The sequence below is a fragment of the Chiloscyllium plagiosum genome, chromosome 19 (genome assembly GCF_004010195.1).
Source record: "Chiloscyllium plagiosum isolate BGI_BamShark_2017 chromosome 19, ASM401019v2, whole genome shotgun sequence".
Taxonomy (NCBI): Eukaryota; Metazoa; Chordata; class Chondrichthyes; order Orectolobiformes; family Hemiscylliidae; genus Chiloscyllium; species Chiloscyllium plagiosum.
In genome coordinates, this window is record NC_057728.1 from 35,399,075 (window position 1) to 35,417,861 (window position 18,787).

Here is an 18,787-nt window from a genome sequence, read left to right on the forward strand (position 1 = left end):
CAGTTTGGATCAGAAATTGCATAGCTGAAAGAAGACAAAGTGTGGTGGTTGATGGGAAATGTTCATCCTGGAGTTCAGTTACTAGTAGTGTACTGCAATGATCTGTTTTGTGGCCACTGTTTGTCATTTTTATGAATGATCTGGATGAGGGCATAGAAGGATGGATTAGTAAATTTGCGGACTACACTAAGGTCAATACAGTTGTGGATAGTGCTGAAGGATGTTGCAGGTTACAGAGGGACATAGATAAGTTGCAGCGCTGGACTGAGAGGTGGCAAATGGAGTTTAATGCAGAAAAGTCTGAAGTGATTCACTTTGGAAGGAGTAACAGGAATGCAGAGTACTGAGCTAATGTTAAAATTCTTGGTAGTCTAGATGAGCAGAGAGATCTCTGTGTCCATGGACAGAGATTCCTCAAAGTTGCCACCCAGGTTGATAGGGTTGTTAAGAAAGCATGTTGTATGTTCACTTTTATTGGCAGAGGGATTGAGTTTCGGAGGCACAAGGTCATGCTGCAGCTGCACAAAACTCTGGTGCGGCCACATTTGGAGTATTGCATACAGTTCTGGTTACCCCATAAGAGGAAGGATGTGGAAGCTTTGGAAAGGGTTCAGAGGAGATTGATGAGGATATTGCCTGGTATGGAGGGAAGGTCTTACAAGGAAAGGTTGAGGGATCTGAGGCTGTTTTCATTAGAGAGAAGGTTGAGAGGTGACTTAATTGAGACATACAGGATAATCAGAGGGTTAGACCAGGTGGATAGTGTGAGCCTTTTTCCTAGGATGATGATGGCTAGCACAAGGGGACATAGCTTTAAATTGAGGGGTGTTTCATATATAGGACAGATGTCAGAGGTAGCTTATTTACTCAGAGTAGTAGAGGCGTGGAACACACTGCCTGCAAAAATTGTAGACTCGCCAACTTTAAAGGCATTTAAATGGTCATTGGACAGGCATATGGATGAGAATGGAATAGTGTAGGTTAGATAGGCTTCAGATTGGTTTCACAGGGCAGCGCAACATTGAGGGCTGAAGGGCCTGTACTGCGCTGTAATGTTCTATGTACATGAATCACTTTCCATTTAAAAAACATTGTCCCTCCAGTCCTTTTTAAATCTTCCTCCTCTCATCTTAAAAATTTACCCCTCAGTTTTGAATGTCCCCATTCCAGGGAAAAGACCCTTGTCTTGTACCTCATGATTTTATAAACCTCAGTCTCCTATGCTCCAGTGAAAACAGAAATCCCAGTCATAGTCATGCAGCACAGAAATAGATCTTTTGATCCATCCAGTCCATGCCGAACATAATCCCAGGGAAAAGACAACCCATTAATATTCTATAAACTTCGGTAAGGTCACCTCTGAATCTCCAAAGCTCCAATAAAAATGTCTCAGCGTGTCAAACCTTTCTTTATAACTCAACCCTTCCATGCCTGGCAACATTCAGTCTATTTTTATGTGTCATAACTTCCATTCCTGGCACACCCTGAACCCTCTCCAGTTTAATAATATCCTTCCCATAACAAGGCAACCAGAACTGCACACATTACTTCAGCAGAGGCCTTACCAATTTCCCGTACAACCTCAACATGATGTCCCAACTCCATACTCAAAGGTCTGAGCAATGAAGGCAAGTGTGCTAAACGCCTTCTTAACCACCCATTCTACCTGTGATGCAAATTTCAAAGAGTTATGTACCTGAACCCCAGCGTCTGGCCTTCCCTTTACATGCCATTTGGGCAAGTTTTAATTTTGCAATGTCGTATATTACGTTGTCATCCAATTTGTATATTCAAAATAGACGTCCAGTAAAATCAATAAGTTCATTTCCAAGTATTATTAAAAAAATCAGAGAATCTTCCCTCTGAGCAGACCACTGTTATGTGGCAGTCTAAGTGTCTAAATTCATCAAACATGATACAGAAAATAAGTTGAACAAAGTCATAGAGCCATTCAGCATGGAAACACACCCTTCCGTCCAACTCGTCCATGCTGAACGTCAGTCTAGTTCCATTTGCCAGCTTTTGGCCCATATCCCTTTAAACCCCTCTTGTTCATTTATCCATCCTGATGGCTTTTTAAATGTTGTAATTGCAATGTTTGGAGATAAGCAGTGGAATTTTCTTGTTGGTGAGAGGGGGAGGGAAGGTTACCTTTATCTCAGTCATGCAGCTGCACGTAAAGAGAACAGATAAGAGGATGAAACCAAACGTTTGGTTTGGAAGAGTTTTGGCCACTATCTGCGTATAGAGGTGCTTTGAGTGAGTTGTATGTAGTTTCATAATGTAAACGGCATTGCGAGGCATACGTTCAAAGTGCAGAACTGAATGAAAAAAGAAGTTATGTGTGCCGCCGCCTATCCCACCCAGTGGTTAACTCCTGCTAAAGTTTCAAATGAAAACATCGAAACACAGTCCCTTCATGATCCTTGAGTTTATCTGGGCGTTAACCGATGGACGCTGTGTCATATCACAACACGCTTCGAGATGTCATAGGACTGTTAAATCTGGTAAATGAATCAGCTGTTTTACTGTATCAATGCAATAAACCCGAATAATATTTTGTTCTTTGGCTGGAGCTTTTAAAGAAAGGCGGTCTGAATCTTATTTTGGTTTCGAAACATATTTGACTACAATTTGGCATATATCGGAAGTAAGTCAAAATACAAATACATCAGATTAAGAGTCAAATGTAAAGTAAGAGATTTGATTGAGTTAAAGACAATTGTGAGCGGCGGCCGTGTGGACCCTGCACTTCTCAATGGCCCTACTCCAGCGCTGAATACCATTGGCATCCGGAAATGATGAAAACTGTGGTCTGGGGTGAAAAAGGGAGAGGGAAAAAAATGCCTCTCTTGTGAAGAAATGAGTTGCAGAGGAGTAATGTAAGTATAGCAAGTTTACTCGCAGCTTGGCTATCCGGCTTCATTCAGTCCTCGTAGAACAGGGTCTGGGCTGCAGAAAGTAACCGAGTGGTGTCGTTTGGATACTTGAACTTTTTTTTTGTTGATTGATATAACCAAATCACCTTCGAATAAAGTAAAGGTTGGGGATGGTTTGCAGGTACGTAACCCAAGGAAACTATAGGGCTAAGAATCTGAGTGCAATATAAATAATACATGCTTTTCTCTGAAATTGCTTTCGTTCAAGGAAAACTATATTTCATGTATTATTTTTAAAAAAAGATTTGGAACAACTGTTGACGTAGTTCAAATAATAGTTTACGATGGAGATGTCAAAGTAATTTTAGAAATTAAATAAAGGACTAAATGCAGTTTTTGTATATGTTTATGGTCTGCTGCTTTTGTAGTTTTGAGATTTTCTCCTTGCATTTCCTAGGATTGCTGGTTCCGTTTCTGGCATCTGTGCCTGAGTGAGCTGCTTGGCAGATGTCCCGGGTGAAAGAACCTCCAAGGCCTGAAGGGCCAGAAGAGGACATTTTTAGTGAAAACAGTCTTTTACTTCACACTGATGGTAAGGAAACTTCGGGTTTTAAAACTCCAGCAACCTCATACAGTTGGGGAATTCAGCTGGAACGAAATCTAATACTCAATACAAATTATGCATAGTTTTGACAATAGGAATTGATTAGAAGCACTTTACTCACTAATGTTACTTCTTATCTATCAAACTTAAAAAAAGTACCAAGCTTTCATACTTGTAGATATACAAATGATTGATGTTTTGTTTCAGGATGTTAGTTGAGACTTGAGCTTTTAAAATATGCAACTAACCTACAATTGGTTTTGGGAGTATGTTCAAGTTTGAAATCCTGTTGTTGCTCTTTTATAAGTTTCCCCAAGTCTTTGGCTTGTTTCAGATGATCAAATTATATTCTCACTGAAGAATTTGAGTATTCAAACTGAGGTACCTCACACCTGAGTACAGTTATTGGCTTTCAGACTTACACTGTTAGTTGTGTACCTGAAAGTGATTTGCATTCCAAAAAAGTGCATCCTTAAGTTTCAATATTAGTATCATTTTGAAATATTTATTATCTACATAGTAAAATCTAAACAATATTTTTGGTTCTTGAAGGAATTCTTTCTGTGTATAAGATATACATTGAAATTTAGTAAATTAAAAAAATGCTGTGACAATCAATATATCAAACTATGTATAAAAGTCTCTTACTTGAAATTCATGTTGTGGAAATTGACCTTTCTTTTCCTTTTAAATAATTTCCTTTAGGATTTGCTTTTAATGTTATCCATATCTTATCATATCCTTCTCTAGCTAAAACCACCCAGTTAGATAAGGAATTTTATATGAAAATTAAATAAACACTAGAGAGATTGCTGGGCATATGAAATTGATGCTCGGGTGTGTCACCTGATCAGTAGCCAAAAGCTTAATTTTGGCAATTCATTGTGAATTATGTGCTGGACAGCTATTTCTGTCATCCTTCTATTGTTTGTTTATTTTAAACCCTTCAATTGTTGTGAACTGTAGACTTACTGAATTGCTTCTGTCTTTAAGTAATGAAATGGCCTTATTATTAAATTGTTAGCAAACATGAAACCAATTGCTAGAACTGTTAAATTTGATGTCAGTGAAAGTGTACTATTTGATACGAATGCTAAAATAAAATGAGTTTAATTTATTAGCAAGGGGAGCAAGGGTTTAACATGCCTTGGATGTTATGAAATTGACGATTCTGCTATTTTCTAGGCGTAGAAACTACAAAGTGATTTGTTTTCATTTTTATTGGGACATCTAAACTAATGTATTTAGCCCTTACCGTGAACTGTGTTCTTGGTCTTGACAACTGCCTGAACCTGGAGAAAACAGTGCACAACTGCAGTGTTACATTAGACTGTGAATTAACTTTCAGACACAAATCCACATGATCACCAAGACCACTTGTCGTAATATTACATGACTGAAGTGAGACCGCAGCTTGTTTACTACTGAAACTCCCACGTGATGCCTACTTGCTAGCTTCTCATCTTCCACCTCCATAAACTCAAGCTCAACCAAAACTCCACTGCCTGTGTTGAACAAAGCTCTGTTTAACTGTCAGTACTGTTTACTTCAAGACAAATAATTCCTATCTTTGTTCTCAAAGCCCTATGGATGTCCTTAGCAGTTCCCCTTCAGCTTCCTCCCCAGTCACTCAATTCTTTGAGATATCTGTGCTGCTTCAATTCTTCTCTCGCACAAACCAGATTTTAATCACTCCATCACTAATAACCATACATTCAGCCACTGATACCTTCAGCACTGAAACTTCCCTCTCCATCCAAACCTCTCTACTTTTCAATACACCTTTAAGATGTTCCTTAAATCTTTCTCCTCAACCAGATCTTTTGATTGTTGTCCTTAATATCTCCTTATGTGGTTTAATATTAAATTGTATTTAATACTCTAACTTGCTTTGGAACATCTACCCATGTTAACTTGCGTTTATATTATGCATTTGTTTTTCAGATGAGATTTAAAGGTTTTTAAATTTTCACCTTACATTAAGCTGGGTGTAATTAATGGTACAGATGTTTAGCTCACTGTCCTTTCACCTCTACAAACTTAAATGAAGTTTATAGAATTACAAAGAGGTTTCTGTGCCAAAATATTTCAATTAGCTTCTAATGCTCAGCATTAGACTGCTCCCATTCTACTTCATCCCAATTGAGCAACATATTCTTCTTTTCCTATCTCCCTCGTACTTTTATTTAGCTTCCCTTTATATACGTCTCTGCTAAAACATTTTGACCACATAACGTGGTACTGGGTCTCTCACTCTTAACACTCTTCTGAGTACAGAAATTGTTTCTCCAGTTTCTAATTGTTAAATTCAATAAAAATTATGGTCTCCAGTTAAGAACAAAGCAACAGGAGTAGGCCATAATGCCCCTTGAACCTGCTTTGCCATGTAATAACATTATGGTTCTCAAATTCCACTCCAGTTTCCAACCCCAATAAACTATTGATTTCTGCTTTGAATACAGTCAACAACTGAACACTGTAGGGTAGAGATTTCCAAATATTGTCAGGTTTGAACAAAAATTCTTCTTTATCATGGACCAGAATGGCCATAGTGTCAGGCTATGTCCCGTAGTTGTAGACTCTCCAGCCGTAGAGAAAAAAACACCTTCATAATGTCTGCCACTTCCCTCAAAAATGTCTCTCATCAAGAGGCAATCTTCATATCCCAAGAAGCAATCTCATGAACCTTTGTAATCTTTTGAGGCCTTTCTCGGGCCATGGGATTCGTAGTTGCTAAGATCAAAAATACAAATAGTACTTTGATTGGGAATGTGCCAAAACGCTGCACAATTGTAGCAAGATTTCTTTATTAATACTCTAAACCTCTCATAATAAAGACTAATCTACTATTTCCATTTCTCATTGTTTGATGTATATACATGTTCACTTTGTAATTTTTTTAAAAAAATACATGACAGTTAATACCCTCTGTCCATGCCATTTAACCAACATTTCATAGTTCTGAACCATTTTGGAGAAAAAAAACTTCCTCTCAAAATGAATGACCTTGCCTTCATAATTTATACTCCGTGTATTATCTTCTTGCCCACCTGCTTACTGAGGCCCCAGCAGTGATCCTTGCGGCATCCCATTTGTAACCAGTCAATCTGAAAATGACCCTTTTTGTTCTTGGTTGGTTTTTATCCTTTAATCAATCTTCCAGTTGTGAAAATATAATATCCCTATGTCATGAAATATTATCTTGTGTGCAACATACTTTTCTGTGGCATTTTGTCAAGTGCCTTTCAAAATGTGAATATGTCACACCTAGTGGCTCTTTTAACTTGCCCTGCTGGCTCATCTATCTAAAACATCCATCAGAGATATCAAATTGATTTCCTTTTCATAAAACCATGTTGACTTCACCAAGTCATATATTTAGATGTCCTGTTGGATTTGGAACTGGGTAATGAAACAGGCCAGGTGTTAGATTTGGAGGTAGGTGTGCACTTTGGTGATAGTGACCACAATTCGGTTATGTTTACTCTAGCGATGGAAAGGGATAGGTATATACCGCAGGGCAAGAGTTATAGCTGAGGGAAAAGCACTTACATACGATTAGGCAATTTTTAGGATGCATAGGATGGGGAAGGAAACTGCAGGGGATGATCGCAATTGGAATGTGGTGCAAGTTCAAGGAACAGTTCCTGCGTGTCCTTGATAAGCATATACCCCCTGTTCGGGCAGGGAGGAAGTGGTTGCGAGAGGGAAATATGGTTTATTAAAGAAGTTGAATCTCCTGTCAAGAGGAAGAAGGAGGTTTATGTAAAGATGAGATGTGAAAGCTCAGCAAGGGTGCTGAGAGTTACAAGTCTGCCAGGAAGGACCTAAAGAGAGAGCACAGAAGAGCTAAGAGGGGACATGAAAAGTCTTTGGCAGTTAGGATCAAGAAAAAAACCCTAAAACTTTCTATAGGTATGTCAGGAAATAAAGAATGACTAGGGTAAGATTACGGCCAGTCAAGGACAGTAGTAGGAAATTGATCCAAGAGATAGGAAAGGTGCTAAATGAATATTTTTCATCAGTGTTGTAGAGGAGAATACTGAGAAACCGGCAATTAGACTAGAAGGGATTGAAGTTCATAAGGAGGAGGTGCTAGCAATTCTGGAAAGCGTGAAATTAGTTAAGTCCCCTGGGCCTGATGGGATTTATCCTAAGATTCTCTGGGAAGCCACGGAGGAGATTACAGAGCCTTCGACTTTGATCTTTATGTCGTCATTGTCTATAGGAATACTGCCAGAAGACTAGAGGATAGCAAATGTTGCTCCTTTCTTCAAGAAGGGGCAGAGACAACCGTGGAAATTATAGACCAGTGTGCCTTACTTCTACTGTGGGCAAAGTTTTGGAAAGGATTTATAATTATCTAGAAAGGAATAATTTAATTAGGTAGTCAGCATAGCTTTGTGAAGGATAGATTGTGCCTCTCAAATCTTATTGAATTCTTTGAGAAGGTGACCAAACAGGTAGATGAGGGTAAAGCAGTTGATGTGATGTATATGGATTTCAGTAAAGCATTTGATAAGATTCCCCACATTAGACTATTGCAGAAAATAGAGGCATGGGATTGAGGGTGATTTAGCGGTTTGGATCAGAAATTGGCTAGAAGACAGAGTGGTGGTTGAATGGAAATGTTCATCCTGGAGTTCACTTCGTAGTGGAGTACTGCAAGGATCTGTTTTGGGCTCACTGCTATTTGTCATTTTTATAAATGACCTGGATGAGGGCATAGAAGGATGAATTAGTGAATTTGCGAATGACGCTAAAATTGGTGAAGTTATGAACAGTGTGGAAGGATGTTGCAGGTTACACCTGGACGTAGATAAGCTGCAGAGCTGGGCTGAGAGGTGGCAAGTGGAGTTTAATATGGAGCAGTGTGGTGATTCACTTTGGAAGGCTCAACAGGAATACAGAGTACTGGGCTAATGGTAAGATTCTTGGTAGTGTGGATGAGCAGAAAGATCTCTGTGTCCATGTGCATAGATCCCTCAAAGTTGCCACCAGGTTGATAGGGTTGTTAAGAAGGTGTACAGTGTGTTAGTTTTTATTGGTAGAGGGATTGAGTTTTGGAGCCATGAAGTCATGTTGCAGCTGTGCAAAACTCTGGTGAGGTCGCACTTGGAGTATTGCATACAGTTTTTGTCGCTGCACTATACGAAGGATGTGGAAGCATTGGAGAGAGTGCAGAGGAGATTTACCAGGGTGTTGCCAGGTATGGAGGGAAGGTTTTAAGAAGAAAGGCTGAGGGACTGGAGGCTATTTTTGCTAGAAAGAAGAAGGTTAACACATGACTTAATGGAGGCATACAAGATGATTAGAGGATTAGATAAGGTGGACAGTGGGGGCCTTTTTCCTCAGATGATGATGGCTAGCATGAGGGGGCATCGCTTTAAACTGAGAAGTGATAGATATTGGACAGATGTCCGTGGTAGGTTCTTTACTCTGAGAGTAGTAAGGGCATGGAATGCCCTCCCTGCAGCAGTAGTGGACTTGCCAACAGTAAGGGCATTTAAACGACCATTGGATAAACATATGGATGATAATGGGATAGTGTAGGTTAGATCGGTTTTAGATTGGTTTCACAGGTCGACGTAACGTTGAGGGCCGAAGGGCCTGAATGAGCTGTTATGTTCTATGTTATCACTTCTCTGAGAATTTCCAGAATTTTGCTCATGGCTGATGTCAGGCTAATTGGTATGCAGTCCATGGTGTGCTGTCTGTCTGTTGCTGCCTTGCTCTTGACTCTCTATGTTACATTTGCCACCTACTAATCCATAGGAACAATTCCAGAATCTAGGGAATTTTGGAAGATCACCACTACTGCATCCAGTATTCCTGTAATCACCTCTTTTAGAATCCCAGGATTTAGGTGATCAGATTGCTTCGTTGGGTCAACTTTGATGCCCATTAATTTCTCCTTTTCCTTTTCTTTAGCCCTTCCTGTTACCTACCTCTTTTTCTCTGCTTCACTCTCAATTGGCTCATGATTCTGCAGTATGTCAGGAATTCTTTATATCCTCTGCTATGAAGAAGGTCACAAATTATTTGTTTAATATCTTTGCTATTTAGAGTCAGAGTCATATTTTCTTTATTTCCCTTTTTTATTTTCCCTTGTCTCAGCCTTCGACATCCAGATTGACATTTCAGGGGTAAAAAAAGCTGGTCAGACCACAAGTCTCTCTGGTGATGCAATTGAATAAATTGAAATGATTGGACCTGGCACTAAATTGGCCATCTCACTTTGAAACAATGTAACAATGTAACCTCACTTTGAAACCTGTAAGACAAATAGAAATTGTTCACAAATGCTTTGTGTTCACTGTGCTCTTTAATATTCCTGCAAATCAGTTGATGGGGGCACCAAGATGTTAATCTTATCCAGGAGTGAAGAAACCTTCACAGCATTCTCATTTAGTTCTCCACAAGGTTCTATTTGTCCAATAATATATACTTTAACATCAGTATAATGGTGGAAGCAGTACTGCCTACGTAATCACTTGTGGTTGTTTATAAATAAATACTAGAGTGATTTTTATCCACAATCAGTGAAAATATCAGCATAACATTGGCTCGCATGAGCCCCAGAAGGTGAGAGCACATGTTCCTGATATCAGAAAGGGCGGATTGTTACATGACTGCTGGAGCATCAGGATTTAAATGCTGTTGATTGAATGATGATTTATCAGGTCTTCTGTATATTTATACCCAAGTGCACATTTCTTTCTGGCTCTTAGAAGTTTCCTCTGTCAAAATAACACTTGTAAAAAATTGACTTAAGGCCAAATGGCCTTCGTTGACAAGGTTAGCATTTATTGCCCAACTTTAATTGTCGTTGGGAAGGAAGTGATGAGCAGCTATTGTTTATCTGGTGTTGGAATGCCCACATTGCTGTTCGTAAAGTAGTTCCAGGAATTTGACTCAATAGCAGAGGAGGAAAAATCTATTGGTCCAAGTCAGGATGGTGCATGGCTTGGAATGGAATTCAGGGTGGTGATGTTGTCCTTTGTCCTTCTAGTAGGTAGAGGTTGTTGGTTTGTAACATGGCGTTTAAAAAGCCTTGGTGAGTTATTACGTGCATGGTACACATCACTGTCACATTGTGGGTTGGTGGAAGAGGGTATGAATATTTAAAGGTATTAGAAGTGGTTCCAATTAAGTGAACTGCTATGTCCTGGATAGTGTCAAGCTTCTTGAATGTCATTGGAGCTGCACTCATCCAGGCAAGGGGGGAGAATTCCATCACACACCTGACTTGTGACTTGTAGATGGTGGATTGGCTCTCAAGTGCTCAGAGGTGAGGGACTCACCGCAGTATTCCCAGCCCCTGACTTGTTCTCATAGCCACATGTATGGCTTGTCTGGTTCAGTTCCTGGTCAAATGTAACCTCCAGGATGTTGATCTTGGGGGATTTAATGATGATGATGCCATTGAATGTCAAAGTGAGATGATTAGATTACCTCTTGTTGGAAATGGTCAATGCCTGGCAGTTGAGGCCTGAATGTTGTCCAGGTCTTGCTGCATTTTGACACGGACTGCTTCAGTATCTGAGGAATCATAAATGCTGCTGAAATTTGTGCAAATGTCCCCACCTCTGAATTTTTGATGGAGGGATGGTCACTGAAGATGGTTCAACCTACCACATGACCTTGAGGAACTCCTGCAGAGAGATCCTGGAGCAGAGATCAGTATCTCGAACAACCTCCAGCATCTTCGTTTTGTCAAGCATAAGTCCAGCAAACATAGTTTTTTACCATTGACCACTGCTTCCCATTGACTCCAAATTCACCACACTCTTTCAAATACTACCTTAATGGGACTGATAAGGTCCTGATGAGGAGTTACTGGACTTGAAAGGCTAACACTGCATTCTTCTTACAGATGCTACCAGACTGCTGCATTTCTCCAGCAATATCTGTTTTGTTTGCTTGAGATGGCTTGGTCCAATTGGCATTTCTGGCTGAAGGTGGGTGCAAACCCTTCAGCCCCTATCTTCTGTACTAACATGCTGGTTTCCCCCATCAAGGAGGATGGGAATGTTTGTGGAGCCACCTACTTCTGGTAGTTAATTTCCCGGCACCATTTGAGACTGCGGCAGGACTGCAGAGATAAATTGGGGTCTATTGTTTGTGGAATAACTTTAGCCTAGCATATCACGTGTCGCTTGCACCTCTTGGCGGGCAAGTAATCCTGTGCTTAGCTCCATCAGGTTAATATTTTATTTGTAGATCTGCCTGGTGCTGTTCCTGCACTCTTCATTATACAAGGGTTGATCTCCAGCTGGGAGCATGATGGATATATTGAGTCATGGATACAGATTGCATCTTTGGGTCTGACTCTGCTGCTGCTGGTTTCTCAGAGTGCTCCATGAATGCCCAGTCAGGAATTGCCAGGTCTGTCCAAAATCCATCTCGTTCAGCATGAGAGTGATGCCACACAACCTTCTGGAAGGGAGTAGTTCTATTCATCTCTGGGAGTGAGATTTGTGAGGGTGATTAGAGAGCTTTAGTTTTTGGTTTTTCCTACTCCCACCATGTTTTCATTTTCAGGCTTTACCATTCTAATGTTGTAAATGAGTGAGTAGGTCAGTTGTTCTAAATTATTGCCTGTGCCATCCTAAAATTTTTTGAGTGTTACTTTGTTAGTCAGGAATGTAGAGGATTCTACACTGTTTGCTTTCTTTTGAATATTCCATTCATTGCATTTTGTTTCCATTTTGACTGTGCTGCCCGCTGGCTCTGCCAGCTGCTCCAAATTGTGAAAACACAATTCTATAGGACACCATTTATGTTCATAAACACAACTTGATATTTTTAAATGTCAAGGATTGAAAATTCTTGGGAAGGCCTCTTTGTGGATCTGGGATATGTCTTAGGTCTGTCCAATGGATGGACTGCTGGCTCTCTACCAAGTTCCTGTGTCAACATAATATAGGCTGATGTTTATTTATACTCGGTTAGCATGGGGCATTTGTTTTAGCTGATATGGAAGAATTTAACTCCAACTCATTTCTCCCTGAGAACTTCACAAAACATTGCTCACTGACAACAGCAGTTTGCCAAGACCAGTTGGTTGCTTTATGAAAACAATTCTTGAAGATTTAAGGTCTTTTTTATCCCCCGTTTTGCTGAGTCCTTATGAATTCTGGTGGCAGGGACACAGTGTCACTCATGACTCCATTATTGTGTAGCTTCATCAAACACCAGTGAGAGAGCTAATTTGAAACAGAAGCAAAATGCTGGCAGTATTCATGATTGAACAGAAGGTTCTTGATTTGAAAGGTTCATTCTGTTTTTCTCTCCCCAGTTGCTGCCCGACCTGATAAGTCTTTCCAGAATTTTCAGCTTTTTAAAAAAAGTTCATGATACTTGTACTTATAGGGGTAGGTTCATAGTAATGAAGTGTATTTAAACAACAAATTCTGAATGTCATACACAAGTCTGAACATAAAAATGTGTCCTGTCTTAAGGAATTCTAATTGTTAAAATCTGAAAGAACTGCTGATGCTGTAAACAGAAACAAAGACAGAAATTGCTGGAAAAGCTCAGCAGATCTGGCAGCAAGTGTGAAGAGAAATCAGGGTTAAAGTTTCTGGTCTGATGACCCTTCCTCAGAACAATTTTCTAAATTCTAATTTCTCTTTTCTGTCTACCTTTTTTGACAAACAATTTTCATAATTGGTCATGACAGTAGTAGTTTGCCTGGACAAATTCTAGCATGTGTGAGTGAATTTTCTTGTCAGTTAGTGACAGAAATGTGCTTGCAATTTAGTGATCCTCCAGGGACATTGTTTTCCTGATTGCTGTGCTGGAGGATGTTTCCCCACAGAAAGAAGAGCATCTTTAGCAAAAAAGAAATGCAAAAGTCCTCCTGAATCGAAATATGTCACTAAGAAAAACTTATAAGCGGACTTGTTAATATGAGCCAATTGATTGATTAGTCTGACTAATATGTTATCATAATGTCTTTTTAACAAAGGTTCCCTGTTTTCTCTGCGTGCATCTGCATCAATATAGTACCCTCTACCTTTGGTGGGGTTTTATCTGTTTTCTGCGTGGCAAGCAGGCATGAAGTAATCCGAGCAGAATGAGAGTAGAAATTGACTATCTGTAGGGTGTCACCTGAGAATGTAACTTTTTAAATAAAAAGTTCTGGGATTTACGTATGAAAGAACTGAAACCAACTTGGTCATTCTAAAAGATGAGCGACTTAACAAACAATCCAAGTCTTTTTCAATGTATAATTTCATTTGAATTGCACTCTAAACTTATACTATAAATTCTGTGTCTTAAGATCTTATACTCCACGACCACCTGATGAAGGAACAGCACTCCAAAAGCTAGTGTTTCCAGATAAACCTGTTGGACTATAACCTGATGTTGTGTGATTTTTAACTTTTGTACAACCTAGTCCAGCACCGACACCTCCAAATCGTATCTGTAGGGCAGAAGACCTACATGATATTTTGAAGTAGAAAAAAACGTACAGAGTTTGCACCTGCACTAAACTTTGTATATGTAAATAAAAGAATATTTTTGTACATTTAGGATGCCTAGCCCACATCATTCAAGAATCAAGACTATTAATAATGTAACCAACAGACATTAAAACATCACCATCAAAAATTCTTGAGAATTGTTACTTCTGGCTCTCCTTCTCTTCTCCCACACACATTTACCAGTCCTCCATTTCTTGATTAGTTACCACTGCAGTTGTGCCACACCATTACTGCCACCCACTCCTTCCAGTTGTCTATCCTTCTTGTTTCTTTTCCAGTTTGTCAACAGGCCTTATGCATGTGATTAATGTGGCTCTAAATTCCAAATTCCCTTCAGTAAGCTGCCTCCGGTCAGCCAGCAGCTTGGTAACAGCAAACTCTGCTTTCAGTTGTATCGTGGCTTATAGCAGCAAATTAGTGAAAGCAGTAACACATCATCATCTAAGTTTTTTTTAATTTAGCCCTGCCGTCTCTTAAGAAGTGATATAAGCAACCCACTGAACTGTGTATGTGCCACATGGTGAGTTGGAAAATAATGAAATGTTAACTCATCCATTTGGTTGAATAATGGACAGATAGAGGCATTAAAAATGAGTTGACAAGCAAATACAATAGCAGGATTTTTAATCTAAAACATGGTTCCATAAAATGTGCATTACTACACCGTCCAAAGGAGTCTGCACTGAACATAAGTAAATCTTCACACATGACTAACCGTGTTTGTGGTATTCACAGTGTCATTGCTCAATTCACTGTCCCTTTGCATAATTGCATTTTAATATAGAATTAACCTTTCTGAGAGTATCTGTTAAGGTACTCAGATTTTCTTCTTTTAAAAAAAAATAGATAAGCCAAAGTTAAAACACGCTATCTCAATAGTGACGCTAAATTTGCCATTTAAATGTTTGAGAATTGTTAGAATGTAAAATTGAGATAGTTAAAGGGTGTCCATTTTGAGGCACAGCCCAAAAAATGCATAAATAATTCAAATGATAATACCCATCATGCAATCTTTGACAGTGGAGGAACAAGGTCATATAGGATGCTAAATGTGAAGCTGAAAATGTTCTGGAGCAGCATTAACCTGGTAGTTTGCAACAAAGAAAGGTAGAATAATTACAATGGATATAAAATTGGAATGTCAGAGATTTACAGGTTTTCAATATCTGATAATCAGCATTACTTGTTCCCCAGCATGCAAACAGGATCTAGAAAAGTCTTCATAGATGTGGAAGAATTAATCATAACTGTCTTGGGGTTTGTTGAACATTCCCAATTAAATTACAAATGATTTGTCATGCAGTCTAATGTAGCTTATCCATCCAGGAAGACCCCAGTAACTTCCAGATTGGTAGCCAGCTGTTTTCATATTATCTCAAGGAATTTGCCTCAAATTCTCAACCTGAAAACCCCATCCATGGTATTTAATGTGGAGAAGAACTTCTTGATGTCATTTCTAAATTTGCACTTCACTTTGAAGCTAAACCCATTGTCTTACTTTCATGTAGAAATTTGAAATTGTGTTCTAAATTTATCTTTTATGATTTTATGTGGTTCTTCAATGACCCCAAGTTAAGCTACCTATTGCAGAATTGTAAGGAAAAATATTTAATATTTAGTTAGTTACTAAATCACTTCTAGCACGTAATTGTATCCTGTTCACTGACATAATGGGGTAACAGCATTCAAGGTACTGTCTGACCAGAGCATTTTATAGTTAAAGCAGGCACGTCTTCTGTCCTTTTGCCACTATCATTTTGTATTCAACTTGCTATGTTGGTAGCTGCCCAGCTGTGATAAGGTCAGTTGAATGTTTGCTAAAACCCAAGATTTCTTTCAATTCCACCTTCGTCAATTTGAGCACAATTTGATATTTATATTTGTATTACTTGATAATTATTTGTCTTGCAAGTTTACCTTTTTTATTGATGTTCTGAGTATGTTCTACGTAACATTTGTTTAGATCTTGAATTGTATCCTTTGCAGTTACTTTCCACCCTTTCCACCATTCATGTTATCTGAAAATTTGACCAGGTTGTGCTCAGATGCTGAATGAACATTAAAGCAGCTTGGTTCTCAATATCAATCTTTGGAGATATTCATTCATCCCATTCATCTTTATCTATTTACTGACATAACTTCTCAAAAATGATTTATTACCATCTATCCTTAAACTTTTTATTGCTCCCAGGGTTCACCCCAAATCCCCAGTCTTTCTGGTCTGAAATTGCAAGCATTATAGAATTTTATCGAACTGTCTTTCCTCAAAAAAAAAAGTGGTTAATCAGAGGTTTAATCTTCAGGATTGTTATTTGTTGTTTATGTTGCTATCATATCGACAATGCCGACACTTGTGTAGCCCATTCCACCATTGTTCAGGATTGATAAGGTTGCTTTTACAATTTTTTATTTTACTTTCCTATGGTAATATTTCTTGATTCTATCATTGATTTTCTTTTTTTTGTCTAGGTGTGTTCTGTTGTCTGTCATTTGATATTTTGTAAAGTTATTTTCCATCAAATTTAAGACAAAATGTATAACCTGCTAATGTAACTAGGTTGTATGACTTTTGCTCAAATGTTTGAGAAATCCCTAGTATATTTATCTTCTCATATAGCCAGCAAAAAGGAAGCATGTTCATAAAACATGTTCGTATAAACTGGAATAAACATGCTATTTTACATAGTTTTATCATTTGGAGAGCTCAGGTAAACATTGAATAATTACCTCTTTCAGATACCAATAAACATGATGAGGGGAGAGAAGTAAAACAGCGGGAGGACTTACCTTCACCAGGTAACTGGCCCATACATCAGGATGCAGAGCACCCATCATCCCTGGTGAATGACACTACTGGTGACCTCATCAGAAGTAAGTGCATGGAAGGTCTTTTGACTAATGTAGTGCATTCTGGAACAAATTGCTGTCTGACAGTATTACAATAATACCACAATTACACAGAGTGGCAATATTGACATACAGTTAACTTGTGTCAAATGTGATAATGTCAGTAAAGTAACATGAATCAACGGGAATCGCTTTAACAGAATGATCGCTGTCTGAGTGCATTAACAGTTTGCGCAACTGCTACAGGTATTTGCTGAGCCAGCACTACTTTGATTACCATGCATATTGTCAAACTTGAGTGCACTTATGACGATATTTGCGTTACAGATTTGTTGCCATTGTTTTGAGGAACAAGAAAAAATGATTGTGTGCCAGAATAATTTCACAATTCCTTGGCTGCTGTCTGAATGTACACATTCTCTGTTGAGGATTTAGAACAGTTCTATTCTATAAATTCCATTTCTCACAGTTCCCTGTCAAAATATTTAGGAAGGAAATTTGTACTAGTATGTACATCTTACAATATGGAAAGCATAGTTTTGAATCAAAATCTGATATTCTGCTCTTTGCTTGTATTTTTTTCAATTAAATCTACCTAAATTAATCATCATTACAATTATTTTAGAAACCAGTTCTAGAAAGTATTCTCTGAAAACCAACTCCACTGTTGAATTTTAGTCAAGCAAAATGGAAATGTGATAGCAAAGTTGAGAGATCAGCAAGGCCTATTACTGCTATTACTCATTGGCAATTATTTTTGTAAAGGAGTCTTACAACAAATATAAAGCCATAATGGACATATCCAAGGGAACTAGTGCCTGGTTTTAGGAGCCTCTCTGATATATGCTTGAAAGGAAATCCAATCTAATGGAAATGGTCATTTTGACACATTGTCAGGTTCCACTCCCTCTCATTTTGCTGGTGTTGCTTGCAAGCACTATTGGTGACCCATTCTATCACTTTAATGATGATCAAGAGTAAACTGATGAGGTGGTAATTATCTGGATTGCATTTGTCCTGCTTTCTGTGTACAGGGCAGATGTGACAATTTTCCACACTGCCAGGTAGATGCTGATGTTGTAGCTTTATTGGAATAGTTTGGTAAACAGGGACAGGACTAGTTTAGGAGCACGTGACTTCAGTACTATTGCTGGAGTTGTCGGAGGACAATGTTATTGCAGTATCCAGTGCCTTCAGCTGTTTCTCAATATTATGTAAAATGAACTAAATTGGATGAAGGCTGGCATCACTGTTGGGAGCCTCTGGAGGAGACAGATGAAATCGAGTACTGAATCAGTGTTTGTTTGTAGGTATATTATAACTACCAAAGAAGAATCATTGGACTCTGTTAATTCTGTTTCTGTCTCAACAAATGCTGAGTTTCTCTAGTGCAATGTTTTTATTTTTCCTAACCTGATGTGATTTATATGGACTTCAGTAAGGCGTTCAACAAGGTTCCCCATGGGAGACTGATTTAGCAAGGTTAGATCTCATGGAATACAGGGAGAACTAGCCATTTGGATACAGAACTGGCTCAAAGGTAGAAGTCAGAGGGTGGTGGTGGAGGGTTATTTTTCAGATTGGAGGCCTGTGACCAGTGGAGTGCTACAAGGATCGGTGCTGGGTCCTCTACTTTTTTGTCATTTACATAAAAGATTTAGATGCGAGCATAAGAGGTACAGTTAGTAAGTTTGTAGATGACACCAAAATTGGAGGTGTAGTGGACAGCGGAGAAGGTTACCTCTGATTACAACAGGATCTGGACCAGATGGGCTGATGGGCTGAGAAGTGGCAGATGGAGTTTATTTCAGATAAATGCGAGGTGCTGCATTTTGGGAAAGCAAATCTTAGCAGGACTTGTACACTTAATGGTAAGGTCCTAGGGAGTGTTGCTGAACAAAGAGACCTTGGACTGCAGGTTCATAGCTCCTTGAAAGTGGAGTTGCAGGTAGATAGGATAGTGA

General features: G+C 38.9%; 1 protein-coding gene across 4 annotated transcripts in view; it reads left to right on the top strand.

The window, feature by feature from the left end:
- Positions 1–2,203: 2,203 nt before the first annotated feature.
- mdfic (MyoD family inhibitor domain containing) overlaps positions 2,204–18,787 on the top strand; it is a 51,149-nt gene continuing 34,565 nt past the window's right edge. The window contains exons 1-3 of one of the 4 annotated variants that reach the window (XM_043709555.1): positions 2,204–2,507; positions 3,337–3,471; positions 16,713–16,847. In XM_043709555.1, the coding sequence (XP_043565490.1) occupies positions 3,387–3,471; positions 16,713–16,847 (220 nt within the window). In that variant the 5' untranslated portion in view covers positions 2,204–2,507; positions 3,337–3,386. Of the gene's footprint in view, positions 2,508–2,533; positions 2,883–2,933; positions 3,061–3,336; positions 3,472–16,712; positions 16,848–18,787 lie in introns of those variants that run through there. The other 3 variants (XM_043709553.1, XM_043709557.1, XM_043709556.1) reach the window with 3 other exon arrangements.